Below are 24,906 nucleotides of genomic sequence, written 5' to 3'. Positions count from 1 at the left end.
CACACTCACAGCAATTTATGTGTATGCATGTAGACTCTGAATACAGAATAGAATGACCTAAAATGTTGTCAGACTTATTTTTGCAATTAATGTAAACAATAAAACCGCTATTTGGTCACCAATATAAATATAAAAATGGGTATATAAACATATGGTAATTTAAAGAGTCATGGGGGTTTCTGAAATTCGGGCAAATTTGGTGTCGCCCCCCCCCCCCCCCCCCAAACAGACCCCACCTCCTACGCCTATGCCCTTAAGTGTACACACACACACACACACACCAATATGTGTGATAAGTGACTGACAATGTACATTAACTAGAAAAAACAACCAAAAAAATACAAAATGCTTGGCTGTTGTCCTGGTGATCAACAATCAACTCTCTTTTGTTCTGCAGATTTTACATTAATGTCTAATATTACCTTGATATCTCATGTTATTAATCAATAAGTCTGCATCGTAGCTTTGTATTACACCATATACAGCATCTTGTTTTGAATTTTGCCAGCAAGATTTGCTTTGATTCAAATATTTGCTTTGATTCAAATAGCGCATCACAGTTTAAAACACAAATGTCTGCTAACACAGTGTATTACCCAACGGTACTTTGATATGTAATGTTAACAATTGATAACTAGGTATCATAGCTGTTCTTTCATAAAGTTTAGATTCAAAGCTTCAACACAAGCTTTGAAGATTCCAAAGAGTATTTTGTGGCAGTGGTACAATCTTTGCTTTCAATGATGCGATGTCATTGCTGTTAGCAAAAGTATATACAAAATAGGATAAGACGCTGGAACACAAGTGTACAATACTTTTTTAGGGCATTACAGCCAGACAGGCGCAACATCTATGAAATTCCTACGCTTGAGTGCAGTTACAGACACACAGAGAGAAGCTGCTGCACATGCACACAGGACAAAATCACAGGACAACTTTTTTCTTTAGATGACAGAATAGTCGCCCGTTGTCTTTATGAAATGTAAATACGATGTGCAATACAAAATCATATAAACAGTTTATAAAGCCCAACAGCATTGCTTTTATTGGTTTTCTAATATATATATATTTATATAAATAAAAACCCCACCATAAATCATTCATTCATTTTCTATACCACCTTACTTCAATCAAGAGTCACGGGGAAGCTGGAGCCTGTCCCAGCCGTCATAGGGGCACGTATAGATGGGCAAACAGTCACACGTGCACTCACACATACGGTCAATCGGTGAAGTCACCGTCATCCACATGCATGTGCCGTAACCGTGTCAAATATTCCAGTCAAAGTTCATGGTTACCCACGTTAGTAAACAAACCCACATTACTGGAGTGTGTGTGATCTATTCATATCTTGCTCTTACAGTTAAATAAGCAGCTTTAAGTAGTATGAAAGCAGCATACCAGGCCCACATTTTTCAGTGGATGGTTATAACAATAGTACGCGTGGGTTGCAAAAGTGGAAAAAGCAAATTGCCCAGTATGCGAGTGCAAACAACATACCGCACATTACATTTGCAATCTGCCATACCTCCTACGCACTTTTCCCACAGAATTACAAGATCTCAAAGGATGTGCCGAGTGGACTAAATTAGTGAGTTAGAATTATTATTTTTACTTTTATCTGTTACATATCAAAATAAACCCATTAGTGTCTACAAGGTGCATCCAAAAATGATCCAACCTTATTTTATCCCATGAAAAGAAATGCAGCATGTGAGGTGACATTTGGTGGAGAGGTAAAACCAGTGGTGGGCACAGTTCCGATAATCTGATAACCGATAATTATTGAAGATAAAGTTTTCATTACTGGATTATCTTTTCAGATAACTTTGAAAACCATTATCGGACTAATTATCTTCCAATAAATTTTTGTCCGATAATTTTTAGACTGTTAACGTGGTAAGCAAAGGTGAACAGATGTATAGTTCTACCCTCTGCAAACAGAGGAGAACTGCTTCTAGAAGAAACCGCTCTATCCTCTGCAGGCAAAGGAGAACTGGTCACCAAAAAAAAAAAAAAAACTCATTTCTTTTAACCCCATACTGATACGCAGCCAATATCACCCAAGTCATCCAGAGGCATACATTTTTAACTTATGGTTCCAATTTTAACCAAACTTATTTCGGACAAATTATTTAAATTAACATCACATCTGAAGTTTCATAAAGTGAAAATATCAGATATATGTTTTCGTTTTAATGTAATGCACTAATTTTTAAGGTTTTAGTGTGGACATGCTGTGTCCAGGTGCATTATGGGTGATAGGGTAATCTCAGTACGTTCACGACAGGAGAATGCATTTGAGACACTCTGATCAGGCTCTACGGACAACAGCATTAAACTCTAGTGCCTAAAACTCTTGTGAATATATTCTCTGGGTTTATAGATGTTGTTATTGTGTTTGCGTTTATTAAATTCCACGCATCTTAAACGTAGCAAGTAGCAACACAGATTATCTGGAATTTTGTTTTGGCAAGTTTTCAAGGTCTCTACTGCCATCTACTGGCCAGTAGTGTTCATGGCAGTATTCAAACTGAAGCTGGGCTGATATTTTCAATCACTGTACTTGGTTCCAGCTCAAACTGTACCACAGAACCACACGGTGTAAAAGTTCAGAGTGCACGATTTATGTTCTCACACACATTGTATGTTCAAAAACCACACGTCGGACTCGTGTTTCCAGAAGCAAAACGTAAACAGAAGCTTTTTTTTCCAAACTTAATTTACAAAAACTCACGATGGGAGACATCAAAGTTAAAACAACAACAACAACAAAAAAAAAAACATTACAAGACAGGTCTGCGGTGTTTGTACAAGCACAGTGTGAGAGATTGGATGCTTGTAGTGCTTAAGCAGGCGGGATACCCTCACGACGGCCGACCAGAATATCAAACAGGTTTGATTTTCATCTGACTATACGATCGCCGATCAGGAGGTGGTTGTGAGATGTTAAACGCAGCTTGTAACTCCATGTATACTAAACGATGCAGGACACACGATTAACCTGAAACTCCGTGCGATCCAAAAAATTCTCGCACAAATGAAAAATCAACTGAAAAAGGGCCAAAACTCACACTGGCACCTGTAGATCATGGCAGTGTTCTATTTATTTTGACACCGGTTATATCAGACTAATCTAATTACAACTTGGCTTTTTTTTTTTTTTTTTGAGAATGCCTTTTATTTACAAATAAAAATGGCATATTTTACAAAAGCACATTTATTTGTAAACACCAACACATGACACACCTCACATTAACGTGTTGGTTTACACAGAATGAATCAACCAATCAGTGTTAGTGGAGGCACATTTTACCCAGAATGTCATCTGTCTGTTTGTTACAAAACTTCAGAATTAGTGTATTATTCAACATTAAAAGTGTGTCATCTGTCTGTTACAAAACTTCAGAATTAGTGTATTATTCAACATTAAAAGTGTGTTATATGTTATATGTTATATCTTAACTTTGCATAAATGACAGAATTGACATTAATGGAGTTATTCTATCAGTATTCATTTTATTTATACACCAAACCATAACTCAGCACTGCTTTATTTTCCAAGACCTCGGCCTGATGGCAGCGTTGTGATTGAGTGGAGAGTTGAGCTTTGAGGGTCCTCTCAGTTATTTCTGTGCTGGAAGCCATGTAGTAAACTGGAGCTTCCAGCAGGGGGCAGGACAAAGACAGAAGTGCTGACTCATTGTTTGGATGTGTTGTCGCTTTTGATGCTTCCAAAAGCGATTGTGGTGTTAAAACTCAAAATCAGCTTGTTAGTAGTTGCAAGTGTACCGGAGACAATACTGGAATTTATCGGTTATCGGCTATCTGTAACTTCCGATACATTTTAGGGTGGTTTATTGTATTATCAGATAACTTTTCAGTTATCTAATTATCTGTTATCAAAGTTACTTTTTTGGTTATCTGTGCCCACCACTGGGTTAAAGGAACCTTCTTGTGCATGCGTGACTTTTTTCTAGTCTGCACCACACACCAGACAGATAAATTACTTTTCAGATAAATGACTGTATTATTACTCCTGATGACATTTTTAAAACAATCAAATATCTCAAGACATTACAAGATTAAAAGTCAAAGAGCCATTCGACAGACTGGCATCCTGTCCAGGGTGTACACACCCTCTTGCCCTGTGACTGTTGGGATAGACTCCAACAACCTCATGACCCTAAATTGGAGTAAGCGGTTATAGTAAATGAATGAATGAATAAATAAATAAATAAATAAATAAATAAATAAGTCAGACTTTTTATAACCTCTTGTGGGCCAACCTGCAAAACTTTCATTGCTCACCAGGTGGTCTTGGCCCATGGTTTGGGAAACTGTGTTTAATGTGCCAGCATTAAAAGCAATTTTCTAAAAACAGTTCTTTCGCCTTGTGTAATGCCAAAAGTATAGGATGAATAAAATGTAGCCGTGAAAGCGAATGAGTTGCTTCCTGTTTTCTTCCTCCCTGCCTGAACATGAATGTACTGTTCTTAATTTATATTAATTTACGGTCTTTAATGTAAAAACTTATTTAGTTTTGGATATTATCATGTTGCTTCACAATATCTTACTTAGACATGATATACAAATGGAAATGGGTATGCATTTATCATTAGGACCTTTGATAAACTTATTTCAATTTGCACACCTTATCCTGTTAATTTACAACATTTTAATAAGTGATTTACTATATATGAGTAATTTGGCTGTGTATTTATTTATGATAATCATTAATTTTACCTTTGACTGCTAGAAGGTCTTAACCTTGCAGTTAAACAAAAAGGAGAACTTCCTGAATTTCAAATATTTAGTTTCCAACCGTGGGCAGACGGTAGAAGACAAAGTGAGATATGTTCACTTTTTCCGTCTTAACGACACTGGCATTAATTTACTTAACTGAAAGACACAACAGAGTCAGCATTTGTAAGTCATCTTGAAACTGGAGTTCTAGTTCTGAATTCTACTTTCAATACACAACATTTCCCTCTTAAAAAAAAAAAAAAAAAAAAACTAAAACAGCTCATCTTGCTGTGGTATTTTTTCCCCTCTTGAAAATATATGCATGTTACTACATTTGGAACAAAAATTTAAACCACTCACATGGAGCAGTTGAGAAATTTCCACCCATTTGCCCTTTGGAACATCTGGTTTGCCATCTGTCACATACAGTCAGTAAGTCATCTGGCAAGTTGCACTGAAGGATTTATCCTCGTATAAATGAAGAACTCAAATACGAAATGCATTTTCAATGCTTAAATCCACAATTCATCTTAGTTAGGTCATATGTTAATTTGTGATTAAATGATATCATGACATCATTAATGTAATTTTAAGACCAATTTATGTCATTGACAAAATCATCATCATTGCATAGAAACGGATGTATAACCTTGTAAAGAGCAATGAACTTTTAATTCTTAAGAACATTCAACAGTGGAATAAAAAAAAATGAAAATAATTAAATTAATTAATTAAAATAAAAAAAAATATATAAAAATCTTAAATCAGTGATTCATATTTCCAAAGGGTGGTATCGGCTAATGGCCTCTCCGTGCCAGAAACTAATAGGCAAAGGCTATACGCCCAACCGTTGGGCAGATAAATATAATGTCTTACCTTATTCGCCGAGCCGTGGGGCAAATAAGTCATACATTGAACATTACATGCACAACCGTTTGGGCAGATAAATATAATGTCTTATCTTATTCGCCCAACCATGATCGTGTATTTGACACGTTTTGTGCATCTAAACTACGTTTTTTACACCACTTTTTAAGGCTCTATTGCAACGTATGTTTGACACATTTAATGGCCCCGTCTTTAATTACTGCGAAAACACCGCAATGGATGAAAACAGACAAACTTCATAAGCATTTTGAATGGAAGCCTGTTAATGATGAAACAGTTTTTGAACAAAATGCTGCTTGTTGGCTGTAAGATGGTGTTAGTTTGACACTGTTCCCTGGGTGTGATGAGCCAAACAGAACCACTTTAGATCACAGCTCCTCCGCGGGCTGCGAACTCTCCCGCAGCCGGTGAGAAAATATCTGCCTTTTTCCCCTCCCGCGTTGAAACCGGAAGTGATCTTACAAGCGCGCTCATTGGTTGGTTGTGGTTGGGCATATATGCTCGTGAATTTACTTTACTGACGCAACGGTTGGGCGTATAGCCACTACGAAACTAATAACCCATTTTCTCTACGTAAAGTGGAAAAAAATAAAATAAATGGTTTGTCATTTTTTTCCTATTCTAAGAGCCACAACTTAAAGTTAATACGACACAAATTCCATATTTCATTATTCTGTGCAACACGTCATGTCATCTGATGTTATGCATAAGACATTAATAATGTTTAAAAGAATAATAACACATTAATATTGGATGGAAGCAGACTTTGCGACAGAGAGAGCAGCACAGAGCTGAGATTTGTCAGACACGGGCGTGCCATTAGATAAAGTGTAAAGCTGCTTTTTTCATTAAACATTTATGAATTGTATTCCATTTATTCTTCCAAAGGTTCTGGGATGAATAATTGCATTACTTCAACTGGGTGTCTCGCTGCTGCATGAGAGCCTCACACACAGAGCAGGCTGGCCCCACCTCCTGCAGAAAGCAGGAGACCAAACAGAAAACTTTGATGGCGTTGGATGTAGCCTTCCTGGATGTCAGAAATATTGCAGTTTCTTGAGTGGACGCTTGAGGATGGCTCCAAAACAGAGCACATTCCCATAGGACTCAGCATTAAGATACCCAGCTTTACAGCAGAAATACACATGTTTAGAGCCTGGTTTTGGTCTCCATAGATTGTTTCCTCCTTCATGACTACTGTACGGGGGTTCTAACTTCTTATTTTGATGTTTTATGCCATAAAGTTCTGTTTGTGCTCATTTTTACATATTGGACCATTAGTCAATATAGTAATTACCAGGACAGGCCTCGACCTAATTAGTTTATAAGTTCTTAATTAAAATTTGGCAAAATTGTGAAGAGGTTCTGTGCACCATCCTTAGAACTATAAGCAAACAAGCAGAACATGACAATGTTTGAGATTTTTGCAAATTTTTTAAAAAAATGAATAATAATAATAAGAATAAGAAGAAATCAGGCAGCACGGTGGCTTAGTGGTTAGCGCTGTTGCCTCACAGCAAGAAGGTCATGAGTTTGATACCCGCCTGTGGCCTTCCTGTGTGGAGTTTGCGTGTTCTCCCCATGTTTGCGTTGGTTCCCTCTGGGTGCTCCAGCTTCCTCCCACATCCAAAGACACGCAGGTTAGGTGGATTGGAAACTTTAAATTGCCCATAGGTGTGCATGTGAGTGTGACTGTATTTGTTTGTCTATATGTGGCCCTGCGACAGACTGGCGTCCTGTTCAGGGTGTACCCTGCCTCACGCTTTATGGCTGTTGGGATAGGCTCCAGCTCCATGTGACCCTTCAGCGGAGTAAGTGGTTGAAGGTTGGTGGGTGAGAAGAAGAAACCATATGTACATAAGTATTCACAGCCTTTGCCAGGAAACTCAAAACTGAGCTTGGGTACATCCTGTTTCCACTGATCGTCCCTGAGATGTTTCTACAGCTTAATTAGAGTCCACCTGGGGTAGATTCAGTTGATTGAACATGATTTGGAAAGACACACACCTGTCTCCATATAAGGTCCCACAGTTGACAGTGCATGTCAGAGCACAAACCAAGCATGAATTCAAAGGAATTGTCTGTAGACCTCCGAGACAGGATTGTCTCAAGGCACAAATCTGGGGAAGGGTACAGACATTTCTGTTGCTTTGAAGGTCCCAATGAGCACAGTGGCCTCCATCATCCATAAATGGAAGAAGTTCGGATCCACCAGGACTCTTCTAGAGCTGGCTACCCATCTAAACTGAGTGATCGGGGGAGAAAGGCCTAAGTCAGGGAGGTGACCAAGAACCCAATGGTCACTCTGTCCGAGCTCCAGCATTCCTCTGTGGAGAGAGGAGAACCTTCCAGAAGGACAACCATCTCTGCAGCAACCCACCAATCAGGCCTGTATGGTAGAGTGGCCAGACGGAAGCCACTCCTTAGTAAAAGGCACACAGCAGCCCGCCTAGAGTTTGGCAAAAGGCACCTGAAGGACTGTCAGACCATGAGAAACAAAATTCTCTGGTCTGATGAGACAAAGATTGAACTCTTTGGTGTGAATGCCAGGCATCAAGTTTGGAGGAAATCAGGCACAAATCCCTACAGTGAAGCATGGTGGTGGCAGCATCATGCTGTGGGAATGTTTTTCAGGGGCAGGAACTGGGAGACCAGTCAGGATTGAGGGAAAGATGAATGCAGTAATGTACAGAGACATCTTGGATGAAAACCTGCTCCAAAGTACTCTTGTCCTCAGACTGGAGCAGGACAATGACCCTAAGCACACAGCCAAAATATCAAAGGAGTGACTTCAGGACAATTTTATTTTTCAGTTTCAATTTATTTCATTTATACACCTGCAAATCACAGCAAAGCTGCCTCCTTGAATGCCCCAGCCAGAGTCCAGACCTGAATCCCATTGAACATCTCTGGAGAGATCTGAAAATGGCTGTGCATCGATGCTCCCCATCCAACCTGATGGAGCTTGAGAGGTGCTGCAAAGAGGAATGGGCAAAAATGCTCAAAGATAGGTGCGCCAAGCTTGTGGCATCATATTCAAGAAGGCTTGAGGTTGTCATTGCTGCCAAAGGTGCATCAACAAAGTATTGAGCAAAGGGTGTGAATACTTATGTAGATGTGCTTACTTTCTTTCATTTTAAATAAATTTGCAAAAAGTGAAAAAGTTCTTTTTTATGTTGTCATGTGTTGCGAGTAGAATTCTGATGGAAAAAAATAATATACTCAACAAAAATATAAACGCAACACTTTTGGTTTTGCTCCCATTTTGTATGAGATGAACTCAAAGATCTAAAACTTTTTCCACATACACAATATCACCATTTCCCTCAAATATTGTTCACAAACCAGTCTAAATCTGTGATAGTGAGCACTTCTCCTTTGCTAAGATAATCCATCCCACCTCACAGGTGTGCCATACCAAGATGCTGATTAGACACCATGATTAGTGCACACGTGTGCCTTAGACTGCCCACAATAAAAGGCCACTCTGAAAGGTGCAGTTTTGTTTTATTGGGGGGGGGATACCAGTCAGTATCTGGTGTGACCACCATTTGCCTCATGCAGTGCAACACATCTCCTTTGCATCATCCGTGAAGAGAACACCTCTCCAACGTGCCAAACGCCAGCGAATGTGAGCATTTGCCCACTCAAGTTGGTTACAACGACGAACTGGAGTCAGGTCAAGACCCCGATGAGAACGACAAGCATGCAGATGAGCTTCCCAGAGACGGTTTCTGACAGTTTGTGCAGAAATTCTTTGGTTATGCAAACCGATTGTTCCAGCAGCTGTCCGAGTGGCTGGTCTCAGACGATCTTGGAGGTGAACATGCTGGATGTGGAGGTCCTGGTCTGGTGTGGTTACACGTGGTCTGCGGTTGTGAGGCTGGTTGGATGTACTGCCAAATTCTCTGAAACGACTTTGGAGACGGCTTATGGTAGAGACATGAACATTCAATACACGAGCAACAGCTCTGGTTGACATTCCTGCTGTCAGCATGCCAATTGCACGCTCCCTCAAATCTTGCGACATCTGTGGCATTGTGCTGTGTGATAAAACTGCACCTTTCAGAGTGGCCTTTTATTGTGGGCAGTCTAAGGCACACCTGTGCACTAATCATGGTGTCTAATCAGCATCTTGGTATGGCACACCTGTGAGGTGGGATGGATTATCTCAGCAAAGGAGAAGTGCTCACTATTACAGATTTAGACTGGTTTGTGAATAATATTTGAGAGAAATGGTGATATTGTGTATGTGGAAAAAGTTTTAGATCTTTGAGTTCATCTCATACAAAATGGGAGCAAAACCAAAAGTGTTGCGTTTATATTTTTGTTGAGTGTAATTTACTCCATTTTGGAATAAGGCTGTAACATAACAAAATGAGGAAAAAATTAGAATAGTGAATAGTTTCCGGATGCACCATATGCTCCCTTTCAAGATGAAGGGAACTTTTCCAGAGACATCCATGTGTTTTTCAACAAAACCACATTCTGCACACATAAAGGCATGGCTGCAGAGGCCATTCTGTAGTCCTCACCTGTCCCACCCCATACTGTTGCACATGTTACGTAAGAGATGTCTGCAGGAAGAATGGGACAAAATAACACAAGAAAGCTTCACAGCTTGGTATCCTCAATGCAAAAACATTTTCAGTGTTGTGAGAAGGAATGGCAACATAAACGTAAATGCTTTAGTGCCTCAACTTTGTGTTTTGAATGTGTTTCAGGCCTGAAATCCAGGAATAGATGTATGGTAACAAATGAAATGAATCTGACCAGACAAAACGTGAAATATCTTTGGTTCATACTGTCTGCAACAAAACAGAAGCAAAGTAATTGTAAGAATCTTTGCTTTTTGTAATTTGCATTTTCCATGTTCTCCAACTTCTGATTTGGGGTTGGTGTTACTTTACTCCTCTCTGGTAGGAAACTGAATATCTTTAGGCTTTGGACAAAACAAGAAATTTGAAGGCACCATCTTGGGCTCTGGAAAACACTGATCAACAGTAGTCACCATGTTCTGACATTTTATAGACCGTACAACTAGTCGATTAATCAAAAAAATAATTGATCGATTATGAAAATAAATTTTAGTTACACCCCTTCTGTCAAGATTGTGGGTTTTATGCATTATGGTAGGTTTTGTTATGGATTATGGTGATGATTGTCTTTTTGCTTTGTGTCACTGGGGTCTTGTCTGTTACTTTTTCTTTGGGTTTGGTCTCACTGCTTGCTCTTGTCTGTCACATGGGTCTTTGATGGTGGGCGGTTCTTCCCCTGTTTTCCACACCCTGCCCTAGAGCTTTCCTGCACACCTGTTTTCAATCAACTGGTCCTCACACTAAGTATATTAACCCCTTCTTTCTTTCATTTCCCCGCCAGATCGTTGCGCATTATGCCTTCGCTTTCAGCTCTTTTCCTTGCTCTGTTCCTCGACCTGTTTTTTTGATTCACTGTGTTTTATGACTCCCTGTTTGTTTTTTGGACCACACCTCTGCCTAATGTTTTTGATACCGTTGCTGATTGTGGACTTCTTTATCATGTACCAAACCTGGTTTGTCAACCCAGTAAAACCTTTGACCGAGTCCCACCTGTGTGTGAGCTCAGCATTTGCGTCCTGCCTTTTCTGGCCTCCAGACCTGATACTTTCAGGAAATGACTGGCTAATGCGACTTCAAAAACAGGTCTTCTTCCCCACCCAGTTTCAAAACAAAAACAATACCATGGGGTTTAAAAGTACTGTCTGATTATGAGTGGCTATTTGGCACTTCAACAATTACAGATTCTTCCTTTAAGTTGTAAATGTAGATCTCAGAGGATGAGAGCTGTAACAGCTGTAGGTTGTGCTGAAGAACATTAGTAACAGCCATACACACGTCAGTGACAGAATTTGAGCGAGGTCTTTAAATAGTTCCACAAGTCAGTGTATTAATATAGTAAATACATCAAACTGCCACCTGACACCACACAGAAAAAAAACAAAGGTATCTTCCCAAATTTAGGACATTCATTATTAAGCCTTGTGAGTCAATGAAACAATTGCCGTTTCACACACAGCCAAATTCCCAAAGCTGCCCACAGAAACACGAGACATAACCCTCTTTCACACATGCACTCCCACCTTAAACTTATGTAGGCATTACCCAGAAGAGCTGTGTGTGAGAATGTCAGAACCACATGCACCAGACATTTAACAAACTGTTAGCTCCCTAGCACAAAGTCAGTGCAATTTGTGACTGAGCTTGTGTGTGTTTGCTTGTTGCATGGTAACGTGTACTGTACACTCACTTATTGTTTCCTGTTACAGAGTAAGTCACATTTTTGTACGTCAAAAAACTTGCACCCCAGAGATGACATACCAATGATGCAGGGCAGCTGTTTATGGAATGTCACTGGTTGGTTGAATGAATGAATGAATGATTTATTCGGCACACAAATTCAGCACACAAAATTTCTCATCAAAAAAAAAAAAAAAACAAAAAACAGATTTTACAGTAGCACATGTGGCCAAAAGGGCGTAGAAGAAGCAAAAGCTTATATACACAAACCCCTTTTTGAGTAAAAGTAGTATACACTATTTTGGGCATGTTGAGGTATAAGGTTTTTTTTTTGTTGGGTTTTTGTTTTTTTTAAGTCCTTGAATTTCAGAATATTTAAACAATTAAATAGTGGGTTTGTTAGCTCACGGTAAGGTTTAATACTGAGAATTCTTATGGCTTTCTTTTGAAATAAAAATACAGAATTAGTGTTTGTTTTATAAGTGTTTCCCCAAACCTCAATACAATATGTCATATATGCAGCTATTAATAATATGATAACATGCTTTTGGAGGGCGGTATGCATTTTCAAGAGGCCCAACGTCCATGCCCAGTCGCCCAAAATGACAGCTATTGCCCTGAGTTAGACAAGGGCGAATAGCTGTAATTGCAGGTGACGGCATGGACGGAGGGACTCAGAAAAATGCATCCCGCACGACAACAGCATGTTATTTGCATTATTATCACTTTACTGAAATACACAACACGTAACGCGTACATAAAAAGTTGGCTCACTTTAACTTTTGTCGTGTCGGCTGGCGCGCGCTGCTCTCCAAATTCGGCAGTGTGTCCTGATCAAGCTGGGTGCTTTGGGTGCTGTTCATTGTTGTACTATTCATGAGAAGATCATCCGGAATATCCATATTGGGACCAACACACACTTCTCGCCTTTTTATCTTTTCCTCTGGACAGTTCTTGGGCTGCGCGCTATGATGTCATTTGTTTATGAACAGCAGGCGGGTATAGCCAGGTAGCATCGACGTAAATCTACGATACCGGCCCAGCAACGCCCCGGTAAAGTGATAATAATGAATAATATACGAGGTCTGTTAGAAAAGTAACGGACCTTTTTATTTTTTGCAAAAACCATATGGATTTGAATCACGTGTGATTGCATCAGCCAAGCTTGAACCTTCGTGTGCATGCGTGAGTTTTTTCATGCCTGTCGGTTGCGTCATTTGCCTGTGAGCACGGTTTGTGGAAGGAGTGGTCCAGCCCCCTCGGCGGATTTTCATTGTCAGGAAAATGGCTGAGCGACTGCTGCTTTGCTCCATCAAAATTTTTCAGAAACTGTGAGAGATAGCCAGGTGGACACCATTTGGAAAATTCAGATGGCTTTCAGGGACGATTTTCTGGGTATCACACAGTTTAAGGAGTGTTACAGCCGGTTTAAAGACAGCACACAATGGCGGAGGGCGCGCCACGCTTCGAGCGACCATTGACAGGCTGAAACAACCAGATCATTTCCAAAGTGAAGGTTGTGTTGATCCGGGACGTCGTCTGACTACCAGAGGAAATGGCAAGAGAGGTGGACATAGCACTTTTTCGGCACATTACACTGTTACAGGAGATTCTGTAATGAAAGACGTGCGGCGGAATTCGCGCGTCAGGGCGGAGCCGTGTAATGGCGCACAACAAAAAGCACCTCCGTGTTGGAAGTCTCACGGGACATGCCCAGCTCTTCCACCATTCGGAAGATTCAGGCGGCTTTGGGTGGCTTTTCAGTCGAGTGAGTATCCGAGAAATTGTTGAAGATCTGGCCATGCCACAACATGTCCTGTGAGACCAACACGGAGGTGCTTTCGTTCCACGCCATTAGTGGCTCCGTGGCGAATTCCTCCGCTCCTGTTTTCATGACAAAATCTCCTTTAACAGAGGAATGTGCCGGAAAAGTGCTATGTCCACCTCTCTTGCCATTTCCTCTGGTAGTCAGACGACGTCCTGGATCAACACAGCCTTCACTTTGGAAATGATCTGGTCATTTCAGCCTGTCGATTGCTGCTCAGAGCGCGGCGCGCCCTCTGCCATTGTGATTTGGCACTAAATAAAATTAAATAAATTGAAATTGAAATGAAATGTTCTAATGCAACTACCTTGTATAGAATTTATTAATGTGTTTTATTTGTTTTCTGCATTTGCTACTGTTGCCTTAATTTGGAAGTTTTTTGGCCCCTATTGGTCACCACAGAAAACAGGTACTACTGAGGACTACAGATGGAAAGTAGCTTTTAGCTAAATCTGGCATACTTACACTATGGCATGAAAATGTACAAAGTGTTCATTAATGTGCACTGCCCTCATCAAATAAACAATAAAGAAAAAAAGAAAAAGGTACATGAGTGAATTTTACTACTACTACTACCTGTAAGAAAAAAAAAAAGAACAAATGACCTCACAAGTGTGTTCTCACCATTAGACACTGAAATACTGTAGTTAATACCTTACCTCCTCTGAAAACTGCTGTACTCCTGAGCCCTGTGATGCTTCACACCCTCAGGATCAGGATGAGAGCTCAAGAAGGCGAGGTGCAGGTCATGGGCCCACACACGTGGGAAGAGCAGATTGGACAATGGCATGTGAAACATCTCCTTATCAGCCTCACAAACGCATGCATTGTGTGCCAAGCGACTGCATGAGAAAAATACATGATATTAAGAGTGCCAAGAAGGACTAAAGTAAGAAGTCAGAGCAGAAGTCAGGCAAACAACAAGCTTTCCTGAGTGAGTACACACCCTGCTATGGTTTCCTTTATATGGTAAGCAATGTCATTGTAATCACTGACGGAATCTGCTGTTTTCTCCCGGAGAAGTTTCTCTATTGCTTTCCCCCATCTGGGCTGTATGTCAACATCTGAGCTGTTGCCAGGACTCCAAGTGTGAAATAAGGCTAGAAGCAAGACTGCTCCCACCAACATCAGCACAAAACACTTCTTAGGTTTGGCACGCATCTAGAAGAAAGATTAAAAGCAATGTCAGCATTATACAAGCAAAAAGACAAGTTCAGCATTATGATCCTTTCTGCAAACATAATTAAGTTATCTGAAGTGGAATCATAAGAACTTTATGCATTCTATTTAAAAAGTCAACTGCTGACAGAGCAACAACCATTGTTGTCTGTTCAACAATGTCAACAATATAAGCCGGTTTAAACCTCGACACAATTCAACACATTCCCTTGCAACTTTCTGTTTCAATAAAAAATACACAAAGTAATAAAACCAGAGGTTTGACGTGTATGCATAATTTTCTCATATGTGTACGCAAGGTCTCAGTAAGTTAAATAAGTGTACAGGCCACACCATCATCAACCTTGATCCTCTACAAGTGCAGGGTAGTTCAGAGGCAGAAATGGGCATTTAAACCACATCTTTTCAAGTTTAACTACGTGAGGAATTTCAAATACAAACAGCTGGCAGCGCGCATGGTTGCTGCAGCTTACGGCTCTTCATTTCAGTGCTATTTTCCTTTGCTTTTTTTTCTTCCTTTTGTGCACTATCGTACTGTGAACATCCAGTACACCCGCCAGATGCTTTTGGATATCGGAGACCAACATCAGATATCTGTTTCGAGTGACTTTCACTACACGCACAACATCCCAAATGACACAGCAAGACCACCGGGCTCTCCGTGGATTGTTGTCAGGTCTAGGAGGTGATGCAGACAGAGGAGGGAGAGGAAGTAGAAGTGGGGCCGTAGGTCCGGCGTTATGCTAAGGCTAAGGAAACAACCACACAAGCCACCTCTACCAAGCCTGTATCTCTCAAACGCCCGATCCCTGGTGCATAAAACAGATGACCTGGAACTACAACTCGCTGGAAACCGCTATGTTCGTGACTGCTGTGTTCTGATTATCACCAAAACCTGGCTTCAGCCAGGAATTCCTGATGCTACCGTGCAGCTATCAGGCCGCACTCTGCTCCGCTGGGACAGGACTCCGGTAAGAGTAGAGGAGGGGGGCTCTGTATGTATGTGCACGAAAACTGGTGGAACAACGGGACGATCATAGACAATCACTGTTCCCTGGACATCGAGTACATGTCTGTAAAATGCCGGCCTTTCTTTCTGCCGAGAGAGCTAACTGTTGTGATCATCACGGCTGTGTACATACCACCCGACGTTAGTGTAAACACAGCGCTCTCTCTCCTGCTGAACACCGTAAACGAACAGCAGCAGGCTCACCCCGAAGGTGTTCACATAAATTGCAGGGGATTTTAATCCCCTGTTAAAGGCCAACTTGAAGACTGTACTCCCGAAGTTCTACCAGCATGTCAAGTGTTCTACCAGGGGAGAGAACACTCTTGATCATGTCTACACAAATATCAAGCACGCATACAGAGCCATACCCCTCCCCCTCTTCGGCCAGTCAGACCATCTTTCCCTCCTGCAAGGGGACAAGTTGGGACATGCCTATCTCGACTTTCAATGCTTACCAGCCCAGTGAGTATAAGAGAATTTGTGGAGAGCTGGGCATGTCCCAACTTGTCCCCTGGCACTCCGAAACGGAGGTGTTCCTTTGTCTCGCTTGATCAGCAAATCGGTCCTGACGCGCGAAGCCTCCGCGCGGCTTTCCATGACAAAATCTCTTGTTAAAAGTGAAATCTGCCGGAAAATGGCTGATGTCCAGCTCTTGTGATAACCAGAGAAATTGCTCACGATGGTCCCAGCTCCACACAGCCATCTGTTTAGAAATGATGTGGTGTTTTCTGCCTCTCGATGGCGGCTCGGAGCGCGGCACGCCATGCGCCATTGTGGGGCATCCTTAAAGCTGTAGTAACAGTCCTTAGAAGCCCGTAAAATTTTCACCGAAAGCCAGATAAATTTTTCGAATGGTTTCCAGCTGCTTGTCTCTAACAGTTTCTGAAAAAATTCTGATGGAAAAAAAGCCCAAATCATTCCGCCATTTCCTGACAATGAAAATCCGCCGAGGGGGTGGACCACTCCTCACTCAAAGCCTGCTCACAGGCGAATGACGCAACCGACAGGCGTGGAAAAACTCACGCATGTGCACGAAGGTTCAAGCTTGGCTGACGTAAAAACATATGAATCAAATCCATATGGTTTTTGAAAAAAATAATAAGGTAGGATACTTTTCTAATAGACCTCGTACATCACAGCAGCACTCATCTGCTAAAGCTCTGCCCCCACCCCCACCGCTCTCCTGCTCCACTCACTATACAGGAGCATGAGGTCAGGCGGGTGCTCCTGGCAGTGAATCGTACGAAAGCCGCCGGCCCAGACGTAGTACCTGGCAAGGTGCTCAGAGCGTGCACCTACCAGCTTGCTCCCACCTTCACCAGGATCTTCAACTTCTCTCTGGACCAAGCAGTTATCCCGTCCTGCCTCAAAGCAACCACAATAATACCTGTGCCAAAGAAGTCTCCCATCACCAGCCTGAATGACTACCGTCGAGAGACTAGTTCTCCAGCACATTAAGGTCTATCTTCCTCCAGACTTTGACCCTCACCAGTTCGCATACCGTGTGAACAGATCCACAGAGGATGCCATCGCCGTAGCTCTCCACTCTGTGCTGAGCCACCTGGAGCAGCAGCAGAGTTACGTTCGGATGCTCTTTGTGGATTACAGTTCAGCCTTCAATACAATAATCCCGGACATTCTCACTACAAAACTGGCCATTCTCGGCCTTCCCCGTCTCACATGTGCCTGGATCAAGGACTTTCTGATCAACCAGCCCCAGACTGTGAGACTTGGCCCCCACCTCTCCTCCACCCACACGCTGAGCATCGGCTCCCCACAGGGCTGTGTACTGAGCTCCCTCCTATACTGCCTCTACACCTATGACTGCAGTTTGGCCCACCAAAACAACCTGGTGGTCAAGTTTGCTGATGACACCACTGTGGTCGGACTCATCTCTAAGGGTGATGAGACAGCTTATAGAGAGGCGGTCCTGAAGCTGGCAGCCTGGTGTTCAGAGAATAACCTCACACTAAACAAAAAAAAAAACCAAGGAAATCATCACTGACTACTGGAAGCACAGCATTGAACCACCCCCCTTTTCATCAATGGCGAGCGTGTGGAGAGGGTTCACACCTTCAAGTTTCTCGGCGTCCTCATCTCCGATATCTCCTGGTCTGTGAACATCACAAGAAGGCTCAGCAGCGGCTACACTTCCTGAGAGTCCTCAGGAAGCACAAGCTAGACTCCAACCTGCTGCTGACCTTCTATCGAGCATCCATCCAGAGCCTGCTGACATACTGCAGCACAATATGGTACGGCAGCTGTACTGCTACAGACAGGGACAGGCTCCAGAGAGTCATAAAGACAGCCCAAAAGATCATTGGCTGCCCTCTCCCCTCCCTGATGGACATTTACAGCTCCCGCTGCCTTAGCAGAGCCCTAAACATCACTAAAGACAGCTCCCACCCTGGCTTTGAACTGTTTGACGTGATGGCCTCAGGTAAGCGCTACAGGTGTATTAAGACCAGAACAAACAGACTCAAAAACAGTTTCTTTCCCAAAGCGGTAACCATCCTGAATTCCCGCATGCACTGATGATAATGTGCAACATTCCATCCCATAATGTGCAATATTTATAATTTTTAATAATGTATATAATAACATACTTATTCTGCAATGTACATACCACCCAGGACCGTGCACCTTACCTTCTAATGTTTACATCGTGTATATATTTTTTGATACATATTATTTGATATCGCTGCTTTTCTTCTCACTTGCCTGCACTGATTTTGGAGTTGGTTTTTAATCTCGTTGTACATCGTATAATGACAGTAAAAGGCATTCTATTCTATTCTGCCCACAGCATCCCAGTGACAACTGCCACACAATACAGTTCTATTTTTGTAAGGCAATCAAATATTAAAAGAAGCAACAGTGGCCTTAGTGGCCACAAGGACCCTCTGACTTTTTAAGAAGGTATAAAAAGAATTTTCTTTGGCACCACTATAATTTTATTTATTAGCCTTTAAATAGGGAATTCATTGCCAATATGATCAAAATTCGCATTGTCTATAAAAATTCCCCTGAAAGGGAAAATTTCAAAAGAACAGGTGGCTTTGAACTACTTACGGTGGTGACGGTAGCAACCCATGCAGTCTATGATAGTGACATCATAGATCACGAGGGGGCTTCCCCCAACTTGTATGAGGGATGCTGGGAAGCACACGGCGACAGCCAATCAGGGTAGAGAGTCACACTGATGTCTGCTGGCTGGTCTCTCTCTGGCTGCTAATCCAACATGGGGGAAAACGCACTTTAACAGCTGCGTTTCTGTCTAAATCTAATGTTTTTCATATATGTATTATGTAAAGGCTAGTGAGAAATAAACCCTTCTAAATCTAGAAATGCTGTTGTCGTAACTACATAACACGTCTGAAGTGGTTTACAAGACATTTCACGAACGTCAGCGTGCACGCTACGTGTGCGTGCATCACCCGCGGTCAGAGGTAACTTCCAGTTTTTTCAGAAGCTCATGCATGCGCACACGCCATAACTCCAGCAAACAGTGTGAGAAGGAAAATAAAATGCTTGTTATGAATTTCCTCCAGGTAAATATGTTGTCTTTATTCAAATGAGCTGTAATTTTGAAGCACGTTTCAAAAATAAACCGACATTATAATGCTTGGATTTCAGTAGAAACTAATTTTTGTCAGTTTTGTTAAATTTGAAAGGCTGTATACCTTTAAACGAAGTCTAATCAATTCATTCTCATTATATGGCCCTGTATGTTAAGTTACCAGAAGATAGCATTTATAGCTTCATTATTGTTAGAGTGAAAACTTGAGGGGATAGACTCCTTTATCTATCTAGGCACTCACTCACAGTAGTATACAGGGCTTGGCAGTGGCGCTGAAAAGGGGAGAATAAGGAGAAGGATTCTAGGGGCACAGAGATGCCCCTAATACAATTATAATAGTGACAAAATAATATGGGCGTTGGCTCAGTAAAATTTAATTTCATGGTGCCCAAAATCCCTGGTGGCGCCCCTGGGGCTTGGTATACAGGGTAGGGTAGTATACCAAGGCTTTTCTAACAGAGAAACGTTAACTGATAATGTTCAGGTATTTACATAACACTTCTTCCTCCTCGATGTTTGACTAATTAGTTGTTTGAGGCATACTTGCATCACTATGGGAATCTGAATTGTTTCAAAATTTTCCTGTTACTCAACCAACAAGCAGCCTGCAAATACAACTACTGTCCTTGATTCCTTTGATGCAAGTTTACTGTACATGCAAATCATGAACCACAGCATCACGTATTACTTCTTACATGAGTAGATTAATGATTTATACTGCGATAAGCACGGGTGCATCGAAACTGCAATGTGCAAAATACAATGTGTGCAAAAAAAGGAAAGTAAACAATTAAGCCATGGTATGGTGTAGAAGGGAAGTCTGCAAAAAAAAAAAAAGAATGCACTAGAGTTTAAAACAAATAAATATAAAACCCAGCATTGTTATGAATTATGAAGCCATTTGAAACATAAGGTTAAAACTGATCATAAACAAATAAATATATAAATAAATAAAATGTGCGGAAGTCTTCAAGCCAATATCACAGAAATCACAAATGTCTGTTGAGGTTTAAAAAGCAGAAACAATAAAGAATACTGGAAAATGATTCAGGACTCTAGTAAAAATGAAGTAACTCATGGTCATATTTTAATTAAAATATTTATGAAGAACTTTGAAAAACTGAGTCTGAAACCAGCTGATAGTAGTACACCTGATGACCAATGTTTTGACCTTGATTAATTAATTCCTCCACATGAAGTTAAATCTATTATTACTAGACTGGAAAAAGACAAACGCTCTGGGTGTAGATTTCATCATAAATATCTAAAGAGTTGTTCCCCTTAAGTATTAATTATTACCTCCACCAGCAAAGTTGGAGGAGGTAATGTTTTCACCCTGTTTGTTTGTTGTAAACAGCCTAGAGTCCACAATGTTTCATATATCCTTATGAATTTGTTTTTACTAAAGATTCATATCCTGATAAGCAAGAACTGATTAAATTTTCAAGGTCATAGGTCAAAGGGCAAAGTCAGGAAAAATCTTGGAAAAATCCCTGTCTTTAACATTAAATGAATTTTCAAAAATTCATACCTGTGTGGAAAAAAAAAATTGTTCATATTTGAAAGATATTATGAAGGATGGTATCCTTTATTGACTGACAAAGTTGCAGACTGGCACTCGCTATCGCCTGACAAAGTTTGAGCCGGCTCTGACTGGGATTGCGGACATTTTAATTTAATATTAAAAAGCCCATTTAATGTACATTTTGCATTATATCTCAATCAAAAGTGCCTCATCACTTTTATTTGTGACGAGGTGCAAACTGGCACTCTCAATGAATAGACAAAGTTTGATCCGCATCTGATCTGTATTGCTGATTATCGGATATTTGATTTTAACATTGAAAAGCCCTTTTCATCTATATTCGAATTAAAATTTAGCTTATGAAAAGCCACTTCTAACAGGACTTTGCCCTTGAAAATCTTTCCAAGGTAAAAATTTGTGGAATTGGAAACTGGTGTGGGCACGGTGCTCTAGTTGTATTATTGTTTATACCCCACATAACACAAGAGCCCAAATTAGCCCTAATACTGTCCGAATGAAAATTCGACCTACATTCGGGAGGTGTCAAGGTGCATTCACGGCCGTTGGACAGCATTCTGAACGAAGTCTAAACAGTTGGGCACAGTCCTGTGACCGCCTCAAATGTTTTGCACATGTTCAAAATCTGTGGCAGGGTCGAAGTGGAAAAACTACCTAACGGCAGTCGAACTGCCATCTGACTATTTCTGACTGCATTCTAAACATTCGGACGGTGTGAAAACAGCATTTGTGACATTCTGATCGCTTTCAGGGGAACATTTGGCTTATTTCCGCCACGACTGAATGTCCCGAAAGCGCCTGAATGCACCATGAGTGCCGCCGTTAGTTTCCCTCTGGCAGATCCCGAGCAGCTGGAAAAGCAGGCCGACTGGGTGACTGTGAGGAGGAAGCGTAGTCCTAAACAGAAGCCCCGTGTACACCGCCAACCCGTTCACATCTCTAACCGTTTTTCCCCACTCGGGGACACACCCGCCGAGGATCAAACTCTGGTTATTGGCGACTCTGTTTTGAGAAATGTGAAGTTAGCGACACCAGCAACCATAGTCAATTGTCTTCCGGGGGCCAGAGCACGTGACATTGAAGGAAATTTGAAACTGCTGGCTAAGGCTAAGCGTAAATTTGGTAAGATTGTAATTCACATCGGCAGTAATGACACCCGGTTACGCCAATCGGAGGTCACTAAAATTAACATTGAATCGGTGTGTAACTTTGCAAAAACAATGTCGGACTCTGTAGTTTTCTCTGGGCCCCTCCCCAATCGGACCGGGAGTGACATGTTTAGCCGCATGTTCTCCTTGAATTGCTGGCTGTCTGAGTGGTGTCCAAAAAATGAGGTGGGCTTCATAGATAATTGACAAAGCTTCTGGGGAAAACCTGGTCTGTTAGGAGAGACGGCATCCATCCCACTTTGGATGGAGCAGCTCTCATTTCTAGAAATCTGGCCAATTTTCTTAAATCCTCCAAACCGTGACTATCCAGGGTTGGGACCAGGAAGCAGAGTTGTAGTCTTACACACCTCTCTGCAGCTTCTCTCCCCTGCCATCCCCTCATTACCCCATCCCCGTAGAGACGGTGCCTGTTCCCAGACCTCCAATAACCAGCAAAAATCTATTTAAGCATAAAAATTCAAAAAGAAAAAATAATATAGCACCTTCAACTGCACCACAGACTAAAACAGTTAAATGTGGTCTATTAAACATTAGGTCTCTCTCTTCTAAGTCCCTGTTAGTAAATGATATAATAATTGATCAACATATTGATTTATTCTGCCTTACAGAAACCTGGTTACAGCAGGATGAATATGTTAGTTTAAATGAGTCAACACCCCCGAGTCACACTAACTGCCAGAATGCTCGTAGCACGGGCCGAGGTGGAAGATTAGCAGCAATCTTCCATTCCAGCTTATTAATTAATCAAAAACCCAGACAGAGCTTTAATTCATTTGAAAGCTTGACTCTTAGTCTTGTCCATCCAAATTGGAAGTCCCAAAAAACAGTTTTATTTGTTATTATCTATCGTCCACCTGGTCGTTACTGTGAGTTTCTCTGTGAATTTTCAGACCTTTTGTCTGACTTACTGCTTAGCTCAGATAAGATAATTATAGTGGGCGATTTTAACATCCACACAGATGCTGAGAATGACAGCCTCAACACTGCATTTAATCTATTATTAGACTCTATTGGCTTTGCTCAAAATGTAAATGAGTCCACACCCACCACTTTAATCATATCTTAGATCTTGTTCTGACTTATGGTATGGAAATAGAAGACTTAACAGTATTCCCTGAAACTCCCTTCTGTCTGATCATTCTTAATAACATTTACATTTACTCTGATGGACTACCCAGCAGTGGGGAATAAGTTTCATTACACTAGAAGTCTTCAGAAAGCGCTGTAACTAGGTTTAAGGATATGATTCCTTCTTTATGTTCTCTAATGCCATATACCAACACAGTGCAGAGTAGCTACCTAAACTCTGTAAGTGAGATAGAGTATCTCGTCAATAGTTTTACATCCTCATTGAAGACAACTTTGGATGCTGTAGCTCCTCTGAAAAAGAGAGCTTTAAATCAGAAGTGCCTGACTCCGTGGTATAACTCACAAACTCGCAGCTTAAAGCAGATAACCCATAAGTTGGAGAGGAATGGCATCTCACTAATTAGAGGATCTTCACTTAGCCTGGAAAAAAGAGTCTGTTGCTCTATAAAAAGCCCTCCGTAAAGCTAGGACATCTTACTCATCACTAATTGAAGAAAATAAGAACAACCCCAGGTTTCTTTTTAGCACTGTAGCCAGGCTGACAAAGAGTCAGAGCTCTATTGAGCCGAGTATTCCATTAACTTAACTAGTATGACTTCATGACTTCTTTGCTAACAAAATTTTGAACTATTAGAGAAAAAATTACTCATAACCATCCCAAAGACGTATCGTTATCTTTGGCTACTTTCAGTGATGCCGGTATTTAGTTAGACTCTTTCTCTCCGATTGTTCTGTCTGAGTTATTTTCATTAGTTCAATCAATCAATCAATCAATTTTTTTTTTTATATAGCGCCAAATCACAACAAACAGTTGCCCCAAGGCACTTTATATTGTAAGGCAAGGCCATACAATAATGATGTAAAACCCCAACGGTCAAAACGACCCCCTGTGAGCAAGCACTTGGCTACAGTGGGAAGGAAAAACTCCCTTTTAACAGGAAGAAACCTCCAGCAGAACCAGGCTCAGGGAGGGGCAGTCTTCTGCTGGACTGGTTGGGGCTGAGGGAGAGAACCAGGAAAAAGACATGCTGTGGAGGGGAGCAGAGATCGATCACTAATGATTAAATGCAGAGTGGTGCATACAGAGCAAAAAGAGAAAGAAACAGTGCATCATGGAACCCCCCAGCAGTCTACGTCTATAGCAGCATAACTAAGGGATGGTTCAGGGTTCACCTGATCCAGCCCTAACTATAAGCTTTAGCAAAAAGGAAAGTTTTAAGCCTAATCTTAAAAGTAGAGAGGGTGTCTGTCTCCCTGATCTGAATTGGGAGCTGGTTCCACAGGAGAGGAGCCTGAAAGCTGAAGGCTCTGCCTCCCATTCTACTCTTACAAACCCTAGGAACTACAAGTAAGCCTGCAGTCTGAGAGCGAAGCGCTCTATTGGGGTGATATGGTACTACGAGGTCCCTAAGATAAGATGGGACCTGATTATTCAAAACCTTATAAGTAAGAAGAAGAATTTTAAAATATATTCTAGAATTAACAGGAAGCCAATGAAGAGAGGCCAATATGGGTGAGATATGCTCTCTCCTTCTAGTCCCCGTCAGCACTCTAGCTGCAGCATTTTGAATTAACTGAAGGCTTTTTAGGGAACTTTTAGGAC

At 41.3% G+C, this 24,906-nt stretch overlaps 1 protein-coding gene across 1 annotated transcript in view; it reads right to left on the bottom strand.

Moving 5' to 3' along the window:
* b4galnt1a (beta-1,4-N-acetyl-galactosaminyl transferase 1a) overlaps positions 1-24,906 on the bottom strand; it is a 130,316-nt gene that overhangs the window by 43,567 nt on the left and 61,843 nt on the right. Inside the window, exons 3-5 of the mRNA XM_034171488.1 lie at positions 14,681-14,895; positions 14,394-14,576; positions 11,576-11,588 (exon numbers count right to left, since the gene is read on the bottom strand). Of these exons, the coding sequence (XP_034027379.1) occupies positions 11,576-11,588; positions 14,394-14,576; positions 14,681-14,895 (411 nt within the window). The remainder of the gene's footprint in view (positions 1-11,575; positions 11,589-14,393; positions 14,577-14,680; positions 14,896-24,906) is intronic.

The sequence above is a fragment of the Thalassophryne amazonica genome, chromosome 6 (genome assembly GCF_902500255.1).
Source record: "Thalassophryne amazonica chromosome 6, fThaAma1.1, whole genome shotgun sequence".
Taxonomy (NCBI): domain Eukaryota; kingdom Metazoa; phylum Chordata; class Actinopteri; order Batrachoidiformes; family Batrachoididae; genus Thalassophryne; species Thalassophryne amazonica.
The sequence above is the reverse complement of the archived record's forward strand: the minus strand, read 5'-3'. Positions and strand labels throughout refer to the sequence as shown.